Below are 18,644 nucleotides of genomic sequence, written 5' to 3'. Positions count from 1 at the left end.
AGTCAACAGTAATTCACACAGTAACACGCAGGGGAACCAAGAATATATCCGGCGGCCTGCAAGAGCAGTCCCAAGGTATTTGAGGGATCAGGTCATCCCTTACAGGCCCGTGGCCTGATGATGTCATCCGGACCGCCCCCAGGACCAGGCTGGATGGTAATGCACCAGCCCCTTCATGACTGACCGAGGAGCGAAGCCTGCGTCCAGCGGACGCCTGCTCAGGAGCCTCATGACTATCGCCGCCACCACTCGGGGTTGAAGCACAACGCCTCCCAGAGACCAAGGCCGAGACTGCAGGCCACGGGTCAGACGGTGATAGGACAGTCCGACGCCTCCTAGTGGTCGAGGCCGGAACAGCAGGCCCTGAGTCTGACGGTGATGTGATAGTCCGGCGCCTCCTACTGGCCGAGGCCGGGACAGCAGGCCCTGAGTCTGGTGGTGCCGTGACATCCTCCCTGTGTTCTCTGCCCTGCTATTCCTTGCTTTGTGTTCCTCCCTATGGTCTCAGTCTTTGCTTGCTCTGCCTCGCTCTCTCCTATGGTGCTCTGTAGTGCTCCCTGGCACACGCACCATTTCTCCTCTCCTTAGTGCTCGTTTCTTTGTCTAGTCCCAAGGTCTTCCCTTGGCCCAGCTCTGGGCTTCTGCCTACGCTCCGCTGCTAGACTCTGTCCTCGCTCTGACCTGGCTCTGTTTCTGCTTGTGTTCCCTGCCTTGTCCTTGCATTGAACCCCGGCGTGGGTTCCCCTTGGCCGTCTCCTGTGCCGTGGTAAGTGCCACGTGTTTGTGTGCACTGGCCAGTGTGGTGTGCCCCCTGCGTGGCTCCTAGCACGCAGCCCTTCCTTGTGCCCTGGCGTGGCTCCTAGCACGCACCCTGCCTTGAACCCTGGCGTGGCTCCTAGCACGCACCCTGCCCTGAACCTGGCGTGGCTCCTAGCACGAAGGTTCCTTTGCCCCCTCCTGTGCCTTAGTCGTGCCTCGTGCTGGCGTTACAGCCGTGTGCATTGGCCAGTGAGGTGTGCGTCCCTGCGTAGCTCCTAGCACGCAGCCCTGCTTCTGAACCCTGGCGTGTCTCTACACGCACCCTGTCTTGCGCCTTGGCGTGTCTCTACACGCACTCTGTCTTGTACCTTGTACCTTGGCGTGTCTCTACACGCACTCTGTCTTGTACTTTGTGCCTTGGCGTGTCTCTACACGCACTCTGTCTTATCCTATGCTTTGGCGTGGCTCTACACACGCACCCTGTCTCGTTTGGGAACCTTGGCGTGTCCCCTACACACGCACCTCGCTTTGAACCCTGGCGTGTCCCCTACACACGCACCTTGCCTTGCACCTAGCCTTGAACCCTGGCGTGTCCCCTACACACGCACCTAGCCTTGGACCCTGGCGTGTCCCCTACACACGCACCTAGCCTTGGACCTTGGCGTGTTCCCTAAACACGCACCCTGCTTGGATATCTGTCGTGCCTCCTTGCCTGAACCCTGGTTTGCCTGCCGGATGCCCAGAACCTGCCGACCGTTGCCAGAGGTCCGGAACCAGATGACTACGGCCTGATGTCCGGAGCTGACGTCCGCAGCCTGATCCCTGGACCCTGTCGGTTTGCCAGCAGTCCGGAGTCCGATGCCATCATGCCATTACCTGTGCCTCGGCGTGCCATCTGGCACGTACCATGTTATGGACCTTGGCGTGCCCACGCGCGCACCTTGCACGTTTTGCTTGTTTACTCTGTATGTGATCCTGTGTTATTCTAATGAAGATACCTTGCACCTACGTCTAGTCTCGTCTTGCTTCCTGCTCGTCCTTGTCGTCAGACACTCGTCTAGTGTCCCCTGAGCCGGCCGTCTGGTCCCAGCAGTCGTGGTGGCTCACCCCCTTGGTCTTGCCCCTGACACTCCCTGTATAGGGGGTGGATTCTCACAAGGTCAGCTCGCCCTCGGTGGGTGGGTGCCACGACCCAGAGGGTCCACTCAAAAAATGGGCTCAGCAGGAGCTGAGTCCGTCACAACTTGTTATTCAATGTTACACATGCCAAACATGAAATAAAACATCTAAGGCCGTCTGGCCACTAACTAACAATAGCAGGCTAACTACAAAATAAACCTATATAACAGCAAAGAAGTCCATGTAATCTTACTGTGTCAGCTCCCAGCTCAGCAGAAGATAGACTGAGAGATCCCAGCTCCTCCTGATTATATCAGCTGGACCAGTCAGGAAACCAAAACCTGGATTGAATTAGTGGAGGGGGAACTACCAGTCCTTTCCATGCTGATCACTAAGGAAACCAGGACTGGATTACAGTGAAATAAACTGGCTTCATCATCAGTACAGGGAGACATATGAAATGAAACGGGGAGAAATATACCTGTTTTCTAGTACCTCTCCCCTTGGCACCTCACACAATATATATATAAATATATATATATATGTGTGTGTGTGTCACTGACATCTGTATACCTACCTATTCTATGTGTATTTACTGTATGTTATCCATCTCTTCTATCCTGTCGGTTCCTACTTTGATTTTACACTACGTTGCTGCTGAATTGCTGTCTTTTCTTCTATCTATCTATGTAATTAATATATATATGTATAAATGTGTGTGTGTGCCACTGACATCCAGATATCTATGTATTCTATATGTATATATCTATTTGATTTATTCTAATCTAACCTGTCAGTGTGACTATACTGTAGGCGGCACATGAATTGCCGGCTTTTCAAAGGACACCGGTGCGTAAAAACTGGACAGCACTCTCATGGTCCGAGTGCTATGCGATTATTTTTTATTTATTCATATTTTTCTCACACCCACAGGCTTGCAATGGCGAGTCTCGGTGACAATTGCAGTATGCTGTGATTTTACTCGCACGCTTAATACGTCTGAGAAAATAAACATTGACGTGAGCTGCCCCATAGATTAACACTGGGCCGAGTGCTATGCGATTTTTTTCTCGCATAGCACTCGGACGTATTCTACGGTAGTGTGATGCCGGCCTATGGAGTGTTTTCCTAGCAGGAAAACACTTGGAGAATTACCTCGTCACTTCTTTTAAATGCAGGGTGGATTAGAAGGCCTGAAGTGTTTAAAAGCTGCACAAAAGCCTGAAAAATATGAACAAGCTGTTTTTGCATAGGAACGAATACACTTTTTCCAGAGTTTGCAAGAGCAATTTGCTCAAGAAATGCTGTAAAGAGACAGTGTGAACATACTGTTCAATCAGACTTCATTTCTGGGCCAGGCCTGTCCCAAATAATCTACGGTATGTCCTCTTCTGTACAAAACTTCCTTTGTTATTATACAGATTCCTTAGCTGCCCTATCGGGTAACGCAGAATAGCTGAGACGGGAAGTAACACGGCATATGCCTATAAATATCCGTGATGCCGTCTCTGCTGAGGTGAGCTCTTTAATATAAAAATAAACCATCATATGACGTCGATTCCCTTGCTCATTGGTGGAAAAGATGTAGTCCCTGATGGGTTAATGAATGACCTCAGCCCAGACTCCCTTTCGCTGTTTGCGTATACAGAAAGTTACCCTGACAACTATGCAAATGAAGGAATCTCAGAACATCATAGTGAACCAATCTCCGTACAAAAAAGTGTCATCATGTGTGGGGAAAGGCATATAAGAGAAAGAAGGCAGTGGCATTGCTCAGTATGGCATGAGAATGCAGAAGACGAAGTGCTTCAAGAATTAGCACCGCAACCCGATCAGTGAGTAGTAACAGCAGAAGGCCCAACAGAAGATGGCAAGGACATCCAACTAGATTCCAAGAACCTGAAGTTTGAAGGATATGGACTGCCGAGAAGATTTCCCATATGGACCTAGGTATAGCGTGTGAGCAGAACCTGAAACCACGAGCATTGCTAGACTTCTTAATGCTTTCTAACAAGGGAATACTGATGCCAACTTGTGTCACATTGCACCAGTGGATATGGAAATGCCTTTTTACCATGAGGATTTATTGAATGTGTATCGGGATTCCTTCCCTCATTCTCCTATTGCAAGCAAGATGATGAAAAAGGATATGAATCTCAGCAATAGTGATGAAATGCTGTCATATGAAAAGCCTCACCATCTTGAGGGAAATGAACTTATAAACCTTATCGACATGGGCCTTATGAACCTACCCTCACTTGATCTCGAGAGACGTATCCAGCCCAATGGGGTGGGTGCTGCACATTCCACTAGTAGCCATTGTTTGTATCCAAAGATGCCTGACATGGAGCAGGGATTCTCTGATGGATTTGTGCTGCCACTTGGGGAGCCACATAAACAAACCCAACTGAACAATAGTATGAAAATGAGCTCTGTGTCTACTGGTGATCCGGTTCATCCTCCTGAACCCTCACACACCTCCGTTTATGTCAATTTTAACAATTATGGTAATGAAGCTGTGAGCACTACCACAAGCTATAATACAGATCATGTCTTTTACCCAAATCTGCCAACTACCATGGAAGAACTGTCCGCCTATCCTACACAAAGACTTCATGCAGTGAAAGATGAACTTCAAATAGTCCCAGAGATGACCAGTTTTGGAGACAGCCCTCCGTTATCACCCATAAACATGGACAACCAGGAGAGAATCAAAGCAGAAAGAAAGAAGCTCAGAAACAGAATAGCAGCTACCAAATGCAGAAAAAGAAAACTAGAGCGGATCTCAAGGTTAGAAGACAAAGTTAAGAATCTTAAAATGCAAAACACGGATCTGGCGTCCACTGCTAGTATCCTAAAGGAGCAGGTGGCAGACCTTAAACAGAAGGTGATGAGCCATGTCAACAGTGGCTGCCAGCTTGTGCCTTACCATGCCCAAGCATACTGAGGCCTACAAGGTGAGGATAAAATGGGCTTCATCTTGGCTGTATTACCCGAACAATAGATGAATATGTTTTATTATCACACGGATACTGTCAGATTTGTAGCAACATTGTATTATATTTGCTATAACTATTGTTTCGTATTCTGTACAGCATGGGTCAGGCTGTTCACACTTCCCTTAGGACTCTTTGCACTTTCCAATTGTTTTATCTTTCAGCATCAGTTATGCCATATGCCCTCCAAAAAGCAAACATTCTAAAAATGTTATAGCTTAAATGTAACATTTTCATACAAGTATAGCATGCTATTGCAAAGATTGTCAGGAGCAGGCTACTTTTCTTACCACTGGGCATGAAGATGCTGCTGCTACAGGTAGCCACAGGTAGCCAGACTCCGCAGATAGCCATTGGGCTAAACATCAACAAATTGGGGAGAGGGAACTAGGCTGCGGATTAAAAGGGATGCAAGAGAGGGCTACTTCCTTAAGATATGTGCAAATCCCAGAAGTGGGAGCTGCACCTTTCAGACATATATGGCATATCCGGTGGCAATGCCAGAAGGTTCTGAGATGGGAATGCTCCTACTCTGACCAAACGATCAGTTGTATTATGGCACCCAAACAAGTCTGCAGGGCTCTACTATATATCTATATGCTGTTGATGACACACAGTGTTTAATATGAAACACAGTAAAATGGAGGTATTGTCCCCCTCGCTTCTAGGGAGAATAACTCTGTAAGGTAGAGCTGTACAGGGATAACATAATGCGTCCCACAGAGACAAAGCATAGGCGAAGACTCAGGGTTGGACTGGCCCACCAGAGAACTGGAGAATCCTCTGGTGGGCCCTGGCTTCTCCTTCAGGAGAGTTCATAGTGCAAACCTTGCAGTTGCAATGGGGCTCTTGAGTGGGGGCGAAAAGTGGGCCCTCAGAATCAAATCCTCCAGAGGGCCCAATGTTCGTCAGTCTGACACTGGGCCAAGTCCACAGCACATTTGGGCCATGTGCTTTACAGATACATTTAGAAATAAAGTAAACTGTTAAATAGTATGTTTATGTATGCAACCAACTTCAACTATAGAAAAAAAGTTTAGTATTTTTTTGTTGCTGCTGTAGCACCATACACTTTTCAGTAGTCAACAATTGTGTTCAGATAAGACACTATGGTCCCAAGTAGCAGAAACGCTGCGTTTTCTCTGCTGTGTTTAACTGCACAGAAAATGGGCTGTATTTAAAAATTCAAGCAAAGTGAATGTGATTCCATGAAAACTGATGCTCATTGTGTGTTTAAAGACCATGTTAAACTATTTGCTGCATTTTCCCCTTAAGGCTTCTATGCATAAAAAAATGCATTTAAAAGCGCAATAGCATTTGTAAGTGCAGAATCCCAGACAATATTTTTATAACTAAAAAACACAATGGGGAAAAACCCCTAGAGTGGAGAAAAGAAGTATTTGACACACTGCCGATTTTGCAAGTTTTCGACCTACAAAGAATGGAGAGGTCTGTAATTTTTACCGTAGGTACACTTCAACTGTGAGAGACAGAATCTAAAAATAAAAACATAGAATAATCACATTGTATGATTTATACATAATTAAATTGCATTTTATTGCATGAAATAAGTATTTGATACAATAGAAAAGCAGAACTTAATATTTGATACAGAAACCTTTGTTTGCAATTACAGAAGACAGACGTTTCCTGTAGTTCTTGACCAAGTTTGCACATACTGCAGCAGGGATTTTAGCCCTCTCCTCCATACATATCTCCTCCAGATCTTTCAGAGTATGTGCACACGGTCAGTAAACACTGCGGGTTGGATGCTGTGTACTTGGCAACCCGCAGTGTCCAGATGTTAAAGCATAGTTGATGGGATTTCAAGAAATCCCATGTCCACTATGCGTTCAGAGATGTCAGTGGCTCACCCGCGGAAATGGACATGCAATGCGTCTTTCCAGACCGCCGCATGTCTATTTATCTCACAGAGACGCGAGTCTCCGCAAGATAAATTTCACCCGTACAATGTATTGAACATGGTGATTCCACTCGGTTCAATGAGCACTTGCAGAATCACCTGCGTTCGATAGCCGACAGCACTTTGGATGGAGCGGACATGTGCTGCATCCAAAGTGCTGTCAATTACTGAACGTCTGCACATACCCTCAGGTTTCGGGGCTGTTGCTGGGAAACATTGAGTTTCAGCTTCTACCAATGATTTCCTATTGGGTTCAGGTCTGGAGACTGGCTAGGCCACTCCAGGACCTTGAAATGCTTCTTACGGAGACACTCCTTAGATGCCCTGGCTGTGTGTTTTGGATCATTGTAATCCTGGAAGACCCAGCCACAGCTCATTTTCAATACAGTGCAGTCATCCTGTCCCCTTTGCAGAATACCCCCAAAGTATCACGTTTCCCCCACCATGCGTCACAGTTGGGACGGTGTTCTTGGGGATGTACTAATTCTTCTTCCTCCAAACATGGCAAGTGGAGTTGATACCAAAAAGTTCTATTTTGGTCTCATCTGACTCACATGACATTCTCCTGTGCCTCCTCTGGATCATCCAGATGGTCATTAACAAACTTCAAATGGGTCTGGACATGTGATGACATGAGCATGGGCACCTTGCATGCCCTGCAAGATTTTAATCCATGATGGCATAGTGTGTTACTAATGACAATGTTTGAAACTGTAGTCCCAGCTCTCTTCAGGTCATTGGCTAGCTTCTCCAGCGTAGTTCTGGACTAATTTCTGACCTTTCCCAGCAAAAAGGAAGAAATAAAAGTCTGAAAAGGAGTACTTCTGAGGATGGAGGAGGGGAAGGAAAACCAACAAAACAATTACATTAGATAGATATCTTGAATGTGGACAACTTTGTTAGGCTAGGTTCACATTAGCGTTTTTTATGTGCATCATCTTACGCGTTTGTAAGCGTTTGCGTTGTTTATGCGCATGCGTTAGATATGACACCAGACAAAAATGGGCGTGTCTCATGGGATTTCTATTTACATTTTGAAGAACGCATGTGTACGCATGTCCTTGCATACCAATGTGTTCCCATAAACAGCAATGTGATTTTTGACACACTCATCCACATACGCATGCAAAAAATGCAACACGTTGCGTTTGCCGCACACCGCCGCACACCGCCAAACGACGCATGCGTACGCAAAGGCAACGCAAACGCATGTCCCTACATACACCATGTTAAATATATGTACGCATGACGCATGAGGATCTAACACACACAGACGCAAATGTGAAACCAGCCTTAAAGCTCAATCAGCCTACTGCTACCTGGTCCTAACATCCTAATCAGGTGCTGTATTGTAAGACAGCTGAAAAAACAAAAAAAAGAGCGCCAGCCGAAGAGCAAGGTAGGTTCACACAGGGTGTTGAAGCACTGAAGCTCCACTTAATTCACAGGGGGAGGAAGATTCCTATCCCTCTTTCTTCCAGGTCAGCCTCTCCTGCTTGCACACTGAACAATGCAGTAGAAGTTATGCCAATATACGGGAGTGATGCCAATTCAGCAAGAGGCTCGCAGAATTAATTTTATAGATAAAAAGACTTTTTCAGGTTTCCCCTACATCAGCATATCCAAATAACTTTCTAACTGCTTTACATACTACAGCACATGGGTTAAAGAGACGTCCCTCACAGGAAATGACATATCTTCATTATGTTTCAACAATACTTCTGTCTTTTAAAACATCTATATATATATATATATTATACATAATAAAAAATAATAACAATAAAAAAATTCTAATAATTTTTTAGATTTTTTTCACATTATTATTTAATTTTTTATTTTATATCACATATATAGAAATTTTAAAAGACAAGAGTATTGTTGAAACATAATGAAGATATGTCATTTCCTGTGAGGGACGTCTCTTTAACCCATGTGCTGTAGTATGTAAAGCAGTTAGAAAGTTATTTGTTCATTCTGATGAAGGGGAAAAATGAAACCTGTAGATTTGGCTCAGTTTGTTTTTTTGTTCTTGGGTTATAAAGGTATTTTTATTTATTAAATTAATTCCGTGAGTCTCTTTCTGGATTGGCATCACTCCCATAGATGGTTAAGCTTCCACGGCATTGTTCAGTGTGCAAGCAGGAGAGGCTGACCTGGAAGAAAGAGGGATAGGAATCTTTGTCCCCACTAGTGGAGCTTCAATCCTTCAACTCCCTGTGTGGCCCTACCGTGCTCTTCGGCTGGCATGCCTTTTTTTGTTTGATTTTTCAGCTGTCTTACAATATGGCACCTGATTAGGATGTCCGGACCAGGTAGCAGCAGGCTGATTGAGCTTTAACAAAGTTGTCCACGAGGAAGTTTGACAGTTGTCTTGGGTTTCTTCCATTTTCTAATAATTGTGCCAACAGTTGTTGCCTTCTCACCAAGCTGCTTGCCTATTGTCCTGTAGGCCATCCCAGCCTTGTGCAGGTCTACAATTTTGTCCCTGGTGTCCTTAGACAACATTTGGTCGTGGCTATGGTGGAGAGGTTGTAGTGTGATTAATTGTGTGGACAGGTGTCTTTTATACAGGTAACCAAGTTCAAACAGGTGCAATTAATACAATTAAGGAGTGCATAGTAGGAGGGCTTCTTAAAGAAAAAATAACAGGTCTATGAAGCCCCCGTCACACTAAGCAAGATCGCTGCTGCTGAGTCACAAGTTTTGTGACGCAACAGCGACCTCAGCAGCTATCTCGCTGTGTGTGACACCTATCAGCGACCGACCCTCCCGCCGGGTATCGCTGACCGTGCAGGAGTGTCCTGGGCCTTTTTGCGTGTGGCAGTAGGAGACCATCGATCAGCAGATGCTGGGAGCTGGTATCCAGGATAAACAGCGGGTAACTAGTTTGTTTACTGTAAGTGATTAGTTAATTTGCTTACTGTAAGTGATATCTGTAATTTGTATGTAACCCACTTCTCATGTACAGCACCATGGAATCAATGGCGCTATATAAATAAATAATAATAACTAAGCGCGTTCGTCGCTTAGTTACCCGCTGTGTACCCTGGATACCAGCGTTCTCGCGCTGGGAGCTGGTATCCAAGGTGCTTAGTTACCCGCTGTTTACCTTGGATACCAGTTCCCAGCATGAGCACGCTGGTATCCAGGGTACATAGCGGGTAACTAAGTGCCTTGGACACCAGCTCCCAGCGCGAGAACGCTGGTATCCAGGGTACACAGCGGGTAACTAAGCGATGCGCGTGCTTAGTTACCCGCGTCCTCGCTGGTCCTGAGCGCTGGTGAAGCTGCCTGTTTGGCAGCTCACCAGCGATCATGTAGCGACACACCAGCGATCCTGACCAGGTCATATCGTTGTCGGGATCGCTGGTGCTTCGCTATGTGTAACGGGACCCTGAGAGCCAGAATTCTTGATGATAGGTAGGTGATAAATATATTTATTTCTTGCAATAAAATGCTATTTAATTATGTAAAAATCACACAATGTAATTTTCTGGTTTTTATTTTTAGATTCTGTCTCTCATAGTTGTGTACCTAAGATACAAATTACAGACCTCTCCATTCTTTGTAGGTGGTAAAACTTGCAAAATCGGCAGCGTACCAAATACTTATTTTCCCCACTGTAGCTATCTGCTCTGGTTATTGCCACATTTCTATTTCATATTTTGGTACAGGAACCTGCAGAAAAATGCAGTTAAACAAAGCTGTGTTTTTCACTTGTGGGAATATGATCACTATTCTACATACGTCTATGGGTACTGCATTTTACATGTCTGTAAATCATGTTTTTTGGTACACTAATGTATTTGCATAGTATGAACCTACCCTAACTAGTCACCATTCATAGAGGGCAGTAGAACCTATTCACAATAGTCCAGTAAAAGTCTGACAAAGCTAAATCTTATCTTTGCTGTAGATTAAACTGGATATATATTTAGCCGGACATATGTTTACAAGACATTATTTTTCTCAGTTATCCATTTTTTGATGGCAGAGCTTAGTTGTATGGATACACTTAAAACATGAAGCATAGGCTTAGCTCTACATGTTTTGTAAAATGCTCAAGTTTATTTGGTTGTGTTAGTATAACTGCAAACTGTCTGTATATTTTTATGCATTTTTATTAAGTACATTCCAGTGACTTATTTACCTTAGCTCTATGTAATAAAGCTTGGTAGCTAAACAATCTGTGAGTCATATGCGTTCTTAATTCATTATTCTGAAATTAAAGAAACATCGTTCCAACTCAAAGGGTTTGCAGCAAGTGTGAAAGTTATCCCCTACCAAAAGTATAGGGAACGTCCTAATTGTGGGTAGTCCAAACCCTGAAACCACCTCCGAACCGCAACTGATTAAGAAACTGCAAATTTCTACATGTGCTGTTTAGCAGCTTCCAATTGAAGTTTTTGGATTACTCTACCATTGATAATCTGATCTTGCCATGAGTAGTTCAAAAACATATACCAGTATATGGTGCATAAAGCCTCCTTCAAATACTCTATTTAGTCTGTTTCAACCATTTTTAAGGTGTCTTTACATGCATTTTTTTTATTTTGTAACATAATCTACAGGCATTTTCTTGATGTTTTTAAAGTTCTAGAGTAGAGCCTCTGGAGAAAAACACCAGAAGGATGTACAATTTTGAACATTGAACCCAACAAGTTACAAATGGACTAAACGCCAAACACTTTTTCAACATGTCACAAGCTCTTAAGCCCCCGTTACACATAGCGATATCGCTAGCAATATCGCTATAACGTCACCGATTTAGTGACGTAGCAGCGATATTGCTAGCAATATCGCTATGTGTGATACTTACCTGCAACCGCTCCCCCGCTGCTCATCGCTGGTCGTGCGAGAACGTCCTGGACCATTTCTCATCGTCTGCTTCCTGCTGGGCTTCCTGTGGCGCCGACAAGCGACGCGTGGACGCGGGTGGGAGGACGTCAGGATCGCCTCGTCTGACAGGTAAGTAGCGACTCCCGACCCCTGCGATGTCGCTGGTGAGATCTGCCAGTGTGGCAGCTCACTAGCGACCATTTAGCGATGCACCAGCGATCCATATCGTTGTCGGGATCGCTGGTGCATCGCTAAGTGTAACGGTACCCTTAGCACTGTAACAATCCAGGGTGTACTCGTATATCCTATTAGACAAAGTCTTACTGCAAACTGCTTACTAATACAGCAGTCGTGTGGGGCAGGAGCTAAACCTGTACTTGAAGGAAAATGTGTTAGCTGTTACATACATCATCATTGGAGTTGTCGCTGGCATCAATCCCAACCAGTCAGCCCTCTTAGGCTGTGTGCACACGGTGCGGATCCTCCCGCGGATTTTTCCGCGCGGAATTTACTAAATCCGCAGTTCAAATGACCTGCATTTTTCCTGCGGATTTAGTGCATTTTTCCTGCGGATTTCTTCCTTTTTTTTGCGGTTTTACTGCCATTTTTGTGCAGTTTTCCACCTGCGGATTTGTAGAATGGAGCAGGTGGAAAACTGCAGCAAAACCGCACAAAAGAAGTGACTTGCTGCTTCTTTTATTCCGCACGAAATCCGCGTGGAAAAATCCGCAGCATGTGCACAGCGGTTTTTTTTTTTACATAGGCTATAATGGTACTGTACATCACCTGCAGTTCTGCTGCGGATCCGCAGGGCCAAATCTGAATCCACACCGTGTGCACATAGCATTAAAGGGAAGTTGTCAACAGATTTTTGCTTCCTCATGACAGCAGCATGATATAGGCAAAGAGACCCTGAATCCAACAATATATCACTTTATTTTGCTGGAATTTACAGTTTTGACACAATCAAAGTTTTTAGATTTAGCAATGCAGCAGAGCTGAGAAAGCAAACCCCACCCACACCAGGCTCTCTGTGTCCATAGTCTATAGACAGTGAGCTGCTTATCACTGAAGAGGCGGAGTCGGACGAAAGCCAGCTAGTCACAGCAATGATATTTACCAGGTGATAAAACATTCATTCTAAGTAAACAGCACACAACCTGGCATGTGTCACTTGTTGAATTCAGTGTTTTAAACCTTATCTCATGCTGTCTTCAAGATTACATAGAAAAAACCTGGTGACAGATTCCCTTTAATGCCACAGTTAATAGCAACCGCAGCATCTATATGGGTGACAGAGGGTGGGGACTCCTTCTGTTTAGCACTCCCCCTGCAATGGCCACTGGCCTGCCCCCACCAGGAGCCTGTTACGCCCTGCCAGAAGTAAGGCCTAATAGGCTACTTGTCACATTAGCGACTTTTCTGATATGATAAAATTGGTCAAAGTTCCATCAGTGTTTTTGATAATAGTGTCATTAATATATCTTGGATGAAAAAAATGACTGACAGAGGTTTGTCAACCTAATATACGTCACGTTTCCTTGCTTTTGTGCAGATCACTTGGTCTGAGGAAAAAAAATCAGACTTAAATTAGCCCATACGTTTTAATGCTATGCGTGAAAAACACGAACAGCACTCAGACAAGAGGAAGTAAGCCCTAAGGCTAGTTTCACACTTGCTTTTTTTTGCAGCGCGTTTTTCCCGCAAAAAAACGCATTGAAAAAACGCATACATAAGCATACAACTGCTGCGTTTTTTTCAAGCATTTTTATGAGCATGCATGAAAAAAACGCAGCGTTTTTATGCGTTTGTATGCGTTTTTAGCGCGTTTTTACCGCGTTTGCGTTTTTTTCCAACATTTTTAGGTGGCCCCTCACACTACCCAAACCATGACTTTACTAACCCTAACCCTGACCATAACCCTAACCCTAACCCTGACCCTAACCCTAACCCTGACCCTAACCCTTAACCAAATCATACTTAACCCTAACCCAAACCCTAAACCCTAACTAACCCTAACCCTAACCCTAACCCTGACCCTAACCCTAACCCTGACCCTAACCCTAACCCTGACCCTAACCCTAACCCTAACCCTGACCCTAACCCTAACCCTAACCCTAACCCTGACCCTAACCCTAACCCTAACCCTGACCCTAACCCTTAACAAAACCATACTTAACCCTAATCCTGACCCTAACCCTGACCCTAACCCTAACCCTAACCCTGACCCTAACCCTAACCCTAACCCTAACCCTGACCCTAACCCTTAACAAAACCATACTTAACCCTAATCCTGACCCTAACCCTGACCCTAATCCTTAACAAAACCATACTTAACCCTAATCCTGACCCTAACCCTGACCCTAACCCTAACCCTGACCCTAACCCTAACCCTAACCCTAACCCTGACCCTAACCCTTAACAAAACCATACTTAACCCTAATCCTGACCCTAACCATGACCCTAATCCTTAACAAAACCATACTTAACCCTAATCCTGACCCTAACCCTGACCCTAACCCTAACCCTGACCCTAACCCTAACCCTAACCCTGACCCTAACCCTTAACAAAACCATACTTAACCCTAATCCTGACCCTAACCCTGACCCTAATCCTTAACAAAACCATACTTAACCCTAATCCTGACCGTAACCCTGACCCTAACCCTGACCCTAACCCTAACCCTAACCCTGACCCTAACCCTTAACAAAACCATACTTAACCCTAATCCTGACCCTAACCATGACCCTAATCCTTAACAAAACCATACTTAACCCTAACCCTGACCCTAACCCTAACCCTGACCCTGACCATAACCCTAACCCTAAACCCCCTTAACTAACCCTAACTCTAACCCAAACCCCTAAATTCCATGGTTTAAAAAAAAAAACGCATATGCAAAAAAACGCATACATGAGCATGCCAGTGCGCACATATGCGCATCCATAGGCTATAATGGCCATTTTTAGCGCAAAACGTGCGCATATGTGCGCATGCGCTTTTTTGCAGGGCCAAAAAATGCAACATGCTGCGTCTGGAAAATCCCAACGCACACCCCAAAAAAACGCAGAGCATGAAAATCGCATACATGCGCTGACCAGTGCGCAGGTATGCGCACCCATGTTAAATATAGGGGAAAAAACGCATGCGCAGGTGTGCGTTTTTTTCCAGCGCTAAAAAACGCAAATGTGAAACCAGCCTAACACTAGTGAACTGCAATAAGTATTTGCGTTGTATTATACCACCAATCAAAGGGTAAATTGTTCAAGTGCAATAGTGGGACAACTTAAAAATTTACATAAAATAGGAAAACAAGGATTTTGAAAAATAAAATAAAAATCATGTCAAATAACGAAGTGGCCCTTTCTCTCTTTTTAAGTCTTTTATTATTGGAAAAAATGAACAAAATTGCAAAAAAACTATACATATGTAGTATCACTTGGTCTACGATGAACTGAACAATAAAACTAGCAAGTCTGTAAAACAAATATAAAGCATGAAGTTGCGTTTTTAAGTACAAAGTCTAAGCGTTTCTGCACTAAAAAGCGCATTGAAAAACACTGCTTCAAATCAACACCAAAAACACTTAAAAATGGCTAAGATTAAAAGAAAAAACCCACAATAATAAATCTGCAATAATCTGAATAGACTGAAGTTGCGTTTACTGTGGGGGGCATTATACTGTGTTGGGAGTCACTATGGGGGCCTCTTAGGGTATGTGTACACGCTGCGGATTGTGATGCAGATTTGGCCGCGCGGATTTTGTAAAATCCACAGGTAAATCTGCAGGTCAAAGGACCTGCGGTTTTACCTGCGGATTGCTCTGTGGTTTTGCCCTGCGGTTTTTCATCTCCACAATGGAGGACATGGCAAACCGCAGCAGAATCCGCACAAAGAATTGACATGTCAATTCTTTCTGCAGTTTCAAAACCACAGGAAAACCGTGCGGAAAAATCTGCACCGTTTGCACAGCGTTTTTTTATTCCCATAGGTTGTAATGGTACTGTACACCGCAGCAAAAACTGCAGCAGAATCCGCAGCGTGTGCACACACCCTTAGTGTTTGTATGGAAAGAGTAGAGACATCATAATGTGCTGGGGCCACTGTGGAGGCAGTATTAGGGTGTGTGCACACGCTGCGGATTCTGCTGCAGTTCTGCAGCGGATTTGGCCGCTGCGGGTCCGCAGCAGTTTTTGCTGCGGTGTACAGTACCATGATTCCCTATGGGAATTAAAAACCGCAGTGCAGACGGTGCGGATTTTTCCGCGCGGTTTTCCTGCGGTTTTCAAACAGCAGAAAGAATTGACATGTCATTTCTTTCTGCAGATTCCCCTGCGGTTTGCCATCTCCTCCATTGTGGAGATGAAAAATCGCAGAGCAATCCGCAGGTCTTTTGACCTGCAGATTTACCTGCGGATTTTACAAAATCCGCGCGGCCAAATCCACAGTGTGTGCACATACCCTTATACTTCGTTGAGGACACTCTGGGGTAGCATATTCTAGGGGGTCACAAAATGGGTAATGTAATAGGTGGGAACACAAAGTGACTTCAGTTGGGGCACAATATTATAATAATCTTTATTTTTATATGGCGCTACCATATTCTGCAGCACTTTACAGTTTTGCACACATTATCATCGCTGTCCCCGATGGGGCTCACAATCTAGATTCCCTATCAGGATGTTTTTGGTGGGATTTGAACCTAGGACCCCAGCGTTGCAAGGCTATCCATTGAGCCACCGTGCTGCCCATATATATCTGTGTATGTGCTGCAATACATGTTTCTCTACTTGCCTTTACCCCTTCCTGACGTATGACACAAGTTTACCGGAACTGATCTTGCATCATTGTCGGCAGACAGTACCTGTGTTATGATGTCGGCCTCTGCCTCTAATAGTCCACTGCTGTTAAACTCTGAAATGCAACTGTGAATGTCTGACAGCGGCATATGATGTGACAGCAGGGTGCGGCAGGATCACTACAGACGCTGGGGGACCCCACTGCCTGCCATTACGATATTTCTGTGAAGATCAGCTTCATAGGAGATTTTTACTATACACTGCAATATTGTAACATGCAGTATAAAGTACAAGTGATCGGACAATCGCAGATCAAGCCCCCTAAGGAAATTAACATATAAAGTAAAAACAAAACCCTCAAAATAATTGCAGGAATGTGTTTTTTTTCCACAATTGGATTTTTTTCCCCTGATTTCCAGTACATTGCATGGCACATTTGATTATGCCATTTAAAATTACTACTCGTCCTGCAAAAAAATAGTCCACATACAGCTGTGAGGATGGAAAAATAAAGAAGTTGTGGATCTTGGAAGGAGGGAAAGAAAACACTAAAGCGCAAAAATGGATAATCACTTTGTTGAAAAGGGGTTAAAAATTGGGAGTGATGGTTTTCTGTGACTTTGCCTATGCAACATGACGCCGCGTACACTGCCCAAAAGATTTTTGGGGTTTGGGTGTGAGCATGTCGGGAGGTAAAAGTGGTCCAATTAGGACACTAATTTACAGAACACATATCTATTATAGTTTTTGTTTTCATTTACTTAGATAACCGCGTTTTTTTCCAGTACAAGTGTTCACAAAAAAATATACAGACATGTCTGTTTTCAATCCAGTTTTTTATCAAACTAAACCATTTTAATCAATGAGTCTGTAAATAAAATGGACAGCACACGGACACGATCCGTGTGTCACCCAAGTGCGGTTTGTTGCTTACTGCTTAAAGGGAATCTGTGAGCAGATTTTTCTACGTAATCTGAGAGCAGCCTGATGTAGGGGCTGAGAGCCTGAAATACAGTGGTGAGACACTGTTTTCATCAGTGTTTTCTCATCAGGTGTTTATCACTACAAGACTAGGTGTTGTAAGATGGCTGACGGACACATCATTGAAGGGATGTGTGTATCACAGAGGTGGTTATCCCCAGTGATGTAAGCCTGAGAACAAGTTCCAGCAAGTATGGTGCTGAGAGAGTTTAATAGAGCATGTCCAGGGTCGGGTTTATGAGCTGTCAGAGAGATGGGTGGGATGGCTGCTCACATATCCCCAGCACAGGGGTGTGGTGTGGTTGATAAAAAGGAGACCAGTTTTTTCATTTAATGTGTGTGGAGGTGTGCAGACTTCCTGTGGTGCTTATGTGGTGGGGGCCCGGATTGGGGGGTGACCACTGCTTACCACGACCAGACGTTGCAAAGACGAGACGGAGGCAGATTCCAATTGTAACAGGTCCGAGTTTATTGGCCGTTCTCCTGACGACCGTAGCCATACACCGCAGCACGTTTACAGCTCTCTGTTTCCAGGCCCGGGTACCTTCAGCTTTCCTTCAGTCATGATGACGTCCCTCGCGGATCTTTCGCTGGGGCTGTCCTAGACCAATGTACCGCCAGCGCTTCACCTGCCCGAGGTCGTCGTCCAATCGGTACTCCCGGGGCCTCGTCTGTTCTGCGGTCCGCTGTGTCAGGGCCACCCCCCTCCTGACTGTCTTCTCTTGTCATTCCCCTGGTCGAGCTCTTCACCGTTCTCCGTCTTCTGTCCTGAGTCCTCCTCTGTTGAGCTCTTCCCTGGACTAGCCTAGCCTCTGGAACCCCAACCAGTCCTATTTATCCCCTCTCTCACTGGGAATTTCCCTCCTGGGTTCCTATCTCCCGCCCCCCATGACTAAGCAGTTTCTATAGGTAAGCTGATGTTAAGTCCTGAACTACACTCCCCCCTGCCATCTTGTGGTCAAATTTCGGTACTGCACTCCCTTTTCTGTCTCTCCCTGCTGTTACCTTTCTGTCATTGCCAATCTTCGTCTGTAGTGCACAAATCGTCCCCTCCTACTTCCAGTCAAGTCTGTCTGTCCCCACACTCATCTTTGATAACAAACGGAAGACGGAAGAGCTGGACACTTACCCAAGTAAGTGATTTCACTTTGTGTCGGAAAAGGCTATTTTTGTTGTGTTATGTGGAAGTCTTAATAAACCAGCCTAGACCTTTACTGAAAACGCTT

General features: G+C 44.9%; 1 protein-coding gene across 1 annotated transcript; it reads left to right on the top strand.

The window, feature by feature from the left end:
• The first annotated feature begins 3,551 nt into the window (after window positions 1-3,551).
• On the top strand, window positions 3,552-8,437 carry LOC141050710 (transcription factor JunD-like). The gene has a single exon (XM_073547308.1). It carries the CDS (start codon window positions 3,935-3,937, stop codon window positions 4,823-4,825), a length of 891 nt encoding a protein of 296 aa, XP_073403409.1. The 5' UTR covers window positions 3,552-3,934; the 3' UTR covers window positions 4,826-8,437.
• Window positions 8,438-18,644: the final 10,207 nt, after the last annotated feature.

The sequence above is a fragment of the Dendrobates tinctorius genome, unplaced genomic scaffold, assembly GCF_039654945.1.
Source record: "Dendrobates tinctorius isolate UK_male_01 unplaced genomic scaffold, ASM3965494v1 ptg000011l, whole genome shotgun sequence".
Taxonomy (NCBI): domain Eukaryota; kingdom Metazoa; phylum Chordata; class Amphibia; order Anura; family Dendrobatidae; genus Dendrobates; species Dendrobates tinctorius.
The sequence above is the reverse complement of the archived record's forward strand: the minus strand, read 5'-3'. Positions and strand labels throughout refer to the sequence as shown.

Bases quoted from the DNA above. Each gene is read 5' to 3' on its own strand.
- LOC141050710 (XM_073547308.1), top strand. From the start codon at position 3,935: ATGGAAATGCCTTTTTACCATGAGGATTTATTGAATGTGTATCGGGAT.